The sequence below is a fragment of the Pleuronectes platessa genome, chromosome 11, assembly GCF_947347685.1.
Source record: "Pleuronectes platessa chromosome 11, fPlePla1.1, whole genome shotgun sequence".
Lineage (NCBI taxonomy): Eukaryota > Metazoa > Chordata > Actinopteri > Pleuronectiformes > Pleuronectidae > Pleuronectes > Pleuronectes platessa.
In genome coordinates, this window is record NC_070636.1 from 13,113,913 (window position 1) to 13,123,181 (window position 9,269).

At 41.8% G+C, this 9,269-nt stretch overlaps 1 protein-coding gene across 1 annotated transcript; it reads left to right on the forward strand.

Moving 5' to 3' along the window:
* The first annotated feature begins 224 nt into the window (after positions 1-224).
* On the forward strand, positions 225-5,073 carry pax1a (paired box 1a). The gene is made up of 5 exons (XM_053435329.1): positions 225-717; positions 1,341-1,961; positions 3,008-3,132; positions 3,648-3,864; positions 4,359-5,073. Exons 1-5 carry the CDS (start codon positions 495-497, stop codon positions 4,511-4,513), a joined length of 1,341 nt encoding a protein of 446 aa, XP_053291304.1. The 5' UTR covers positions 225-494; the 3' UTR covers positions 4,514-5,073.
* The last annotated feature ends 4,196 nt before the right edge of the window (positions 5,074-9,269 follow it).

Consider the following 9,269-nt stretch of genomic DNA (forward strand, 5'->3'; position numbering starts at 1 on the left):
TACACCACACGCCACAAGCTCCCCCACATCCCATGCGTAAAAATGTAATTACGCATGAATATCAAAGACCTTTGCTACAGTGATTGGTGCAACTTATCTGTAATTACACCCTCTCACTTAATAATTCATGTTAAATGAATGCTACTCCCTGTCAGCTGTAAAGCGGCTGGGGTCTAATTTAGAGCTGAAAACATGGATAACTCTCCTGTGTCATCCTTGCGCGTATCTCCTGTGATGTATACAGTCCTCACCAGAAGTCTGCACGTTGGATGAAAGGCGTCCCTTTCTGCCACTTCCCCCTATGCAAAAATATCTCAAGGAGGCAGCACGGCTCCAACCGGATGGGGTTTGCATTGGCTGACAGCTGTTTCCAGCGCAGGACGACCAATGAGACCGAGGCACGGGCTCCGCGTATAACAGCGAAGATTGACGCGTCAAATTAATTCCAGCAAACTCCCGGACTCCCCGGGACAACTTCAATTTGCTTTTATCGGATGAAGATCACTTCGGCGCCGCTGTGTACCTCTCACTTGCTTTCAAAAAGAAAACCAGAAGGGGGCTTCGCTGCAGTGGGAAGAGATTTCTGGAGGTCTCGTGTTCCTCCTCTGGGGCTCACACCACAAGTTCCCCTTCCTTCTCCGCCGTCTCTCGGACGCATTCAGCCATTTGAAGGGGCACCTACATTCCCCCAGCATCTCGAAACATATTGGCAAATGGGTAAGCCCGGGTTACATCTGCATGCTTCAGAGGCAGGGGGGTTATGGAAGCGTATCCAGACTCGGTGTCTCTGCGTAAAAACAGAAATCTGCGTTTAGTGTTTCCTTTTCTCCACAGTTCACATTGTGTGCATATGAGGAAGATCTTTCGGCGACAGCTTGTCAAGTTTATCTCGTGATGGAGTTTTTCCCTGAGCAGTCACTGTTGCTGCGTAAATCTTTAAATCTTATGGAAACGCAAACAGTTATCTTATGTACAGCGTTTCTTTGAAGAGCTCCCGGTGTGTATTCCTCAAGCTCGCCATTTTTAGTGTTGTTTTTAAATACGCAGGAATGGTGGAGGGTAAACCCAGCCACACACACTTTTGTTAGGTCGAAAAATAACGGTTGCTATGATGTGTATAGGCCGGCACGTGTTTAATAACTTAAAACCCACAATTTAAGTTGCAATTTAAAGTTGGCCTGCGTCAAACTGGTGCAGGCTGAGCACATTGTGGCTTCCTTTGTCTATTTTGTTGCTTAATGAAAATATATTTGTTGGCAGGTCACGAGTGCATGGACGATTTTTATATTTATTTATTTCAGTCATTTGTGCATTCATTTGAAATATCTGTCCTCCTGCAGAGCAAACCTATGGTGAGGTGAACCAGTTGGGCGGCGTGTTCGTCAATGGACGACCCCTGCCCAACGCCATACGGTTGAGAATCGTGGAGCTGGCTCAGCTCGGGATCAGGCCCTGCGACATCAGCAGGCAGCTCCGAGTCTCGCACGGCTGCGTGAGCAAGATCTTGGCGAGATACAACGAGACGGGCTCCATCTTGCCCGGTGCCATCGGCGGGAGCAAACCGCGGGTCACGACGCCTAACGTGGTGAAGAATATCAGGGAATACAAACAAAACGACCCCGGGATCTTTGCGTGGGAGATCCGGGACAGGCTTTTGGCGGACGGAGTTTGTGACAAGTACAATGTCCCGTCGGTGAGTTCGATCAGCAGGATTTTACGCAACAAGATTGGGAATCTCTCACAGCCCAACCAGTACGAGGGCGGCAAGCAAGCGTCCGCGCAGGCTGGCCTCTCGTACAACCACATATACCCTTATTCCTACCCCAACACCATGTCGCCAAAGATGAGCGGCCCTGCTGGAGTACCGGTGACGGCCGGGCATATGAGCTTATCGAGGGCCTGGCCTTCTGCGCACACCGTCAGCAACATCCTCGGCATACGAGCCTTCATGGATTCCACAGGTGAGTAAATCAAAGCCAGTATGTGCTCTGGGAGAAAATCTCAGGCCTCTGCGTCTCTGTGCCAAACATCTAAACCCGCAGCTCCCAACGTTTTCAATTTAGGTCTGAATAAATCCTTGCAGCTGGTTATTACTGTCCTATTCTTCATGACGAATTTCACTCCACACACCCTCGCCTGGCTCCAGGAACAACAATATGTCCATTGGATGTAATACAGGCTTTCGTTTCAGTATTTAGCCACAAGGCATTAGGCCACTGTCAATGGGCCTTTTCATGGGATGAAGCGTCAGCAAACACCTTGCTCACCTGCTATATCCCTCTAATCCTTCAGTTACTTTCTACAGCCACTTTCTCTTTGCCTTTCTGATCCTTTACATGCTGTTTTTGATCAGGTGTGTACACTAGTGTAGTCACTGTTAAGTTGCCATGGACCAATGCATTTTTGAAGGCCCAGTGTATTTTATTATACAAATTCTACGTCTAATCATTAACTAATATGTAACAAAAGAATATATATTTTTCCTTATTTAAAATGGTCAACAGTTTAATCTTATAATTGTGTAGTTATTGCTTATATTCAACTTGTTTCACGCAAACTTGGGACAATAAAATGCGAGGTTATATTGGACATAATTATTGTAAGAACATAAATATAAATTATTAAATGAAACAGAAATATATAATAGATATTGCGTTTAAAGTAATGTTGTTTGCTTTCAACCTATTTTCTCTTCATGAAGTTAAATCTCAGGCATAATTTTATAATTCACAAGTATTACACGCTATTACGCATGTAGATAATTGTAATAATTCTAACAATAAATTATATATTAAATATGATATTTGCTTTCGTTAACCATAACATAATCTTTTAAAGATGCAATGTGTTTAATATCTCAGGGGATCAATGCCTATTCATTTAAAAATAGGTAAATTGTATATCATTTATTATCCATCTAAAAAGAGGCAGCACTGTGTTTTCCCCCACGTTTTATCAATTCGACGTTCTATACATGTTTGACACGGAGTTACTGTTTCTGAATCAGCCATGGCTGGGGCGGAGGGATATCCACCGAAAATGGAGGAGTGGAACAGAGCAGCTTTCCCAGCAGCTCACACGGTCAACGGGATCGACAAATCCGCCATTGACGCCGACATAAAATACGCTCAGGTAAAAATAAAAATGGATAATGACAATACAACTTTGAACATTTGTTTTACCTGCAACTTTTCTATTGCTGTGTCCACGCCATTTTCTCTGCTTGCTTGGAAACAGTCCAAATGTTTGGTGCCAAAGTGGGCTGAGGCCTGAAGTCAATAATTGCTCTCGTGGCAGACCTGTGAAAAGTTTCCATATAAAAGACCCTCATTCAGAAGTCACGTCAGGCCACAGATCACTGTTAGACAAGATCTGACCTATGAGAGTTTTATAACTTCTGATATAATATTTGTTTCTGTATTAGGGCTAAGATGATATTTATTTCTATATATACCGTAATTAGTCTTATTTGTGGTAAATTAAATTATATTAACTCTACGTGTAGGCTGTTCCTCATTTTGTTTCCCTCCACCTCTAAACCAGTTTGACCCCAATCTTTAAGAATCCCTGTTGGCCACACTGTCACGTTCAGTCCTGAGGGGAACGAGGCGGGTTGTGCTCATGCTGTCCTCTCTGTTTGCCTGCAGCCTTCCTCTGCGTTGTCCGGTTATGTGTCGGCGTGTGCCTACTCTCCCACCAACCAGTACGGGGTGTACAGCGGGTCGACGGGCGGCTATGTGGCCGCCGGACACCACCACTGGCAGCAGCAGAGCCAGGCCCTATCCCACCCGGGCGGCGGGATGGGCATGCACGCGGGGGAGATCCACTCATCCATGGCCTTCAAGCACCACCATGCCCGAGAAGGTGTGTGTGTCTTTGTGTCTTTAAAACTGTATCCCCTATGTAATGAAAGATAATAATTTTAATAATACTAATTATTATTATAGTAGTAGTATTGGTAGTAATAGGCTATAAACAGGTATTTTAGTATTTTTATCATATCGACCTAGAGCCAGACTGAGGTGTTACTCCCCCTCCTTCGTTTCCATCTCACGCACGTACACTTGTCCAACAAGCAATTTCCGCAGCAGAGTGTAAACATTTACCAAATCCCAAATGACGTCGAATTATACGTCAATTATTAAATACTGATCTTCCAGACTTGGCCAGCGTCATGTGTGCCAAGAGGTCCAAGGCAACTTTTACGCACAAGAATTGAGGGGAAATAGAAACCGTTTGTGGACCGAAACTTCTCTCTGAAGCAATTCACGTTAGATGATTTATTTTTTAAGAGGTAAATAATGTGCAGTTGCGTACACAGGACTCGTGCACTTACATTTCTCGTCTGTGTTGTGCAGGAGACAGAAAGCCGTCCAGTCCGCTGAGCAAGCAGCAGCAGCAGCAGCAGCAGCAGCAGCAGCAGCAGCAGCAACAACAACAACAACAGCAGCAGCAGCAACATGGAGACATGAACAGTGTGCACGGACTCAGTCTCCCTACCTCATCATCATAACTGGGACTTACACCACCTTAATTACCAGACCCTTTTAAATGAACTCATTTCAACAATCTCCAACAGTAAGTCTGAACTCTATACTGCCCCCCCACCCCACCCCACCCCTGGGTGCTGTAACTCACAGTCAAACACAGGCCCATTCACATGCATTATGAATACAGTATAGTGTAGCTTTATCGGCCTTCGTGGCCTTATGAATGTAAGCTTGCATGGATGTATCGGTGTCTCCCCTCATTGGTTGATAGTTTTCTCTCCCTCCATTGAATTACTTCATGTTTTCTAGACTCTATATTCTCTTTTGGAGATTAAAAAAATTACACGTCTCGCCCTTTCAGTCTGTCAACGATGTTTTTTTTTATAAAACCACGGGCTGTTCTGTAAGCCGCCATTCTATTTAACATGTGGCCATGGTCTCGATCCTACAGTGACTCAACGATGTGAACAAATAACTAAATTGTGTAAATGTAAAATATTTGCCAAAGCTTTAATTATATATTTTTATAATTCCATTGTAAATATAGAAAAAAATAAAAAATAAAGGCTTTCTTTAAATGCCACATCGTCTTGCAGCGCATGTTATTTCTGCCTAATTCTGCAACTGAAGCTGGTGTTAAAATGTTGGTGTAAGTTTAAAGATATGGTTGTTTTCCGGTTTTGTTTCAACCAGCGAGGGCCTCAACCCCAAACCATCCACTTTCATGTCTGCACCATAGACACATATACTCCAATCCCCTCAATACCTGCCATTTATCACATTACAGTTGCCTTTCTTCTAATTGGACATGACTGAAATATAACATTTATCTGACTGGAGGTTCAGTCCTGGCACTGGCGGAGACATGTTGCTCTCCATGTTGCTTTAAATGGCCTAAAACCTATTCGGGTCGCTCGTTAATTTAAGCGAATAATCCACATTTAGCCAGTCTCATGTGGACACGATTTAAATCTTGATCGAAGAAAATCAAACTGATAAGTGGGAAACGTGATCTTCTTTGATCAGGTGTAACCTCCCCACACTTGCACGGCGCTCCATGCGCACATGCCGGGTGCCTCCACAGATGCTATCTGACTCGTAATAGATACCTCTGTGCCATGATGGAAATGTGAGGGCTGATCGTGCAGGAGAGAGCAGCTGAATCCACCCGTGCACTTTCAGCCTCGCGGATAATGTGTGTAGCCGTGTGGAAATGGCATCAGGCCTGAAAAACATTTTATTCCGATGGCATCGTCCAAACGAAAAATTCTCCAAAGTTCGAATTTTCACGGAACTGTACGTCTTTTGTGATCTCACCTTTCTTTTCCATGACGAGTCTATATATGACAATTGTGTTATAACGTTACCTAAAATATTAAATAAAGTTCCATAGTTTTGTAGGATGCACATGTTTTCAAATAATATATGATCCCATTAAGGTTGTATTCTTTCGTTTCTGTAGAAAATGGACAATTTGGACGTGAACATAGTTTTCCCATGTTGCGTTCATCTTTGAGGTTAGATAAAATCAATTTTAGTTTATCATAAGGAATCATAATTATATATATATATTTTATCAACATAGTAAATAATTTACTAATTTTATTCTTATTAATAGCAGCAGCCCAAATAATGGAATGAAGAGTGGAGTTTTTCATAAATCTAAACCTGATAAAAGCTTTTTCTATTTCATTTTTTTAGATTAGATATTGTATTATTTCCTGTGGTAGTTATGTATTTGTCTGGGCAGCTTCAAGCTGTAAAATCTTGAATTTATTTGTAATCCTTCACAGAGTTTGCGTCTCCTCCACGGTTGCAGGGGGAATGTGTGAAATACAGTTTGGTGACAGGCCAATTAAGTTGGGTTGAGTTTGAGCATTTCTGTGATTTTCAACAGTGTAGATGGCATCAGAGAAAACATATTTTATGATGGTATTTTTGTAACTTAGAATGATTCATTATATAAAGTGTAATGAACGTAGTCTCCTCCCATTTTAATAAGCACATAACCACACAGTCGTATGCAGTAGTTTTCATTGTAAATAGGCAGTTGACCTTAAGGGTAGATCGAGAAATAGCTTGATTGATATTTTACTGAGGTGAACGGAAGGTCAGCCAATTCGATTATTGATTACCTGTTTACTCTAAACATTCATAAACCTGATCAGCAAAAACTGCTTAAAAGTTTCCGATGCTGTCTAGAATCCAAATGTGACGATTGGTTGAATACCATATAAATAATGAGTACCACACTGTTTCAGATCAAGCTTGACAGTCAGTCAGAATATAGCCTGAGAGAAATATTATAACCTAAGTGTAGGAAAGGAATTTAAAAATTGAATATTTGTCAAGCATTGTCAGTGATTACAAAATCCACTTTATTCCAAATGAATACACGTCAATTACCCTCAAATCAATTGAAAATATATTGTTAATCTTTGGAATAATTTCTATAGTCGGATTGGGATTTTCTTTACATTTCTTTGTGTTTTTATTATTATTCTGCCTATAAGGACAGTTGCATTAATTCTTAACTGAAGCTATAGCTGCAATGAAAATGATAGATAATAGATTGTTGTAAAAGATAGTTTTGAGGTTTTTTGATATATATTTAATTTATATATTCCAATAATGGCAATATTTATAAATATATTTACATTGTTTCAGCCTGATATCTAATGTATTGCATGATCAGCCTTTGCTCAGAGGTCTATAACAATATCGGAGATGTCTTATATCATCCTGCTTGATACTGTAGATATGATCATTCATGTTTATCTGAGATTTCAGAAAAATTTCCCAGAAAATATGAATTTATTCATAGAGTTCACTGCTAAGGTCCTTCAATCAAGGTCCTCAACACACAGAAGGAAGGTGTCATATACTCTTCAAGCTTAGTAGCAAGTTTAAGGACACACAGCGGAACTTGCATGGCCTGTGAACTCTATTTTTTAGTCACTGATTCATTTCCCCGTTTGCGGCGGAATCCCAAGTGACTCAGTAAATCCAAACATTAAGATGGCCTACGAGAACACACGCTCCCTGACTGGAGTCGCTCATGTTTTCCCGGATACCACTTGGGGTTCAGAAAACACTCCTTCATGGTGGCGGGGTTACTTCCTGCGGGACCTATGGTCATCAATCAGGGCAGCAAGTGATGCCCCCCACTGCGTCCTCTGCAGACCCCTCTGTGTCGGAGGGGCAGCAGGTGGGCAGCTTCTAATTCTAAATAGGTATTTCCTATTTATACAGGACATGTAATATTTCTTAGGAACCTTTAGCGTGTTTTGAGACGGTTGCAACACGACAATTTGCCACTGGGGCCACTTCTAACATCCCAGAATGATCATACCAACTAAGTTTGTGTGTATTTTAGATAGGGCTCAAATTGTTTCCACTGAGCCGTAAATTAATTTATCTCCTCCTGTAGTGAAACCATGCCTATCCAAGTTTATTACAGTCAAAATATTTGGCGATATTTTGTTGTTTTTACATCCTGGTGTGCAGTGTGTTGGATGCAAATGTGGAGTTAAGGCCTGACGAGATAGATTAGAAGGCTGAGGATAGAATTTCCTATTTGAAGGAAGAGACACATTTGTTTATTTCATAATTTTGCAAAAATACAAATTCTCCCCTATTTATTTATCATCATCTATTCGATGTTACTTCAAAACTGTGAAAAGGAGACAAAAAGAGACTATAGACACTGCAAAGGCCAAACTTACAATGTACACAAGTGTGCAGAGGTCCAGACCATACAGCGCTCTGACCTCCATGACCCTGAGAGTGTTACCTCTGCGACTCTAAACTTGAAAGGATTCTCAGATACCACAAGCTTAAACAGATACTTGGAGAGACGGATGGGGGACTTGGCCCCCTTGATCCTAATGGATATGATATTAAGCACTGTTCATAATCCGAGCAGCGGTGGAATGGCGACAGAGATGCCTCTGGAAAAAAAAGCAATAACAGGTCACTGCTATCTTCAGACGTATCGATTCATCACTGTCTGCCATGTGTACAGGAGGGATTGAGTGTTCTTTAGTTCAGTTTATGCCTTTGACACTTTGCTGGGTATGATATAAGACTTTAAAAAAAAAAAATTATCTCTGCTTTTTGGAAATTACCTTCGCCAAGTTGGCAGGGAATCATTTGTACACTCCTGCCTTTGCTCGACTAAAAAAAAAAAAAAAAAAAGTCAACAGGAGAGCATCTCAGGACAGGCGACACGGCAGCTCAGACAGGTCCTGGAAAGAAAAAGAAAGATACGAAAGATACGCGAGAAACCTTTTAGAAAGAGAGTGGCAAGTTGGCAAAGGATCAGATTTTTTGGAAAGAGGGCCTAGAGTTAAAAAAAAATAAAATGAATCGACTTGCTATGGAAACACGGTGAGTGCAAACATGTACAACGCTGCAACATGTGCCCTGTCACGTTGTTTGACAAGCAGGGTGTAATTCTTTGACTGGCATGCGAGAAGCGGAGCGAGAACTTGAAATTCTGGTCATAGCGTGATGTTTTCACTGTGTGACGGTTTAGTGAGCGGGCAGCGAGAGTCAAACAGCGTGGAAAGTTACACAGAGCTCAGAGACGCACAGATGCACAAGTGACATGTTCTTATTAGATTCATTTGCAAGTGATGCATCTCCGAGTTTACCACCCAAAACTAAAGCACCAAAGCGGCGAGGTCTGCAACGATGTCATCCTTGTAATGCAATCACCGTCGTTTTTCTTTTTCTTGCTCTTCTCTCTTTCCTTTGACTGTCCGCAGGATTTCCAAG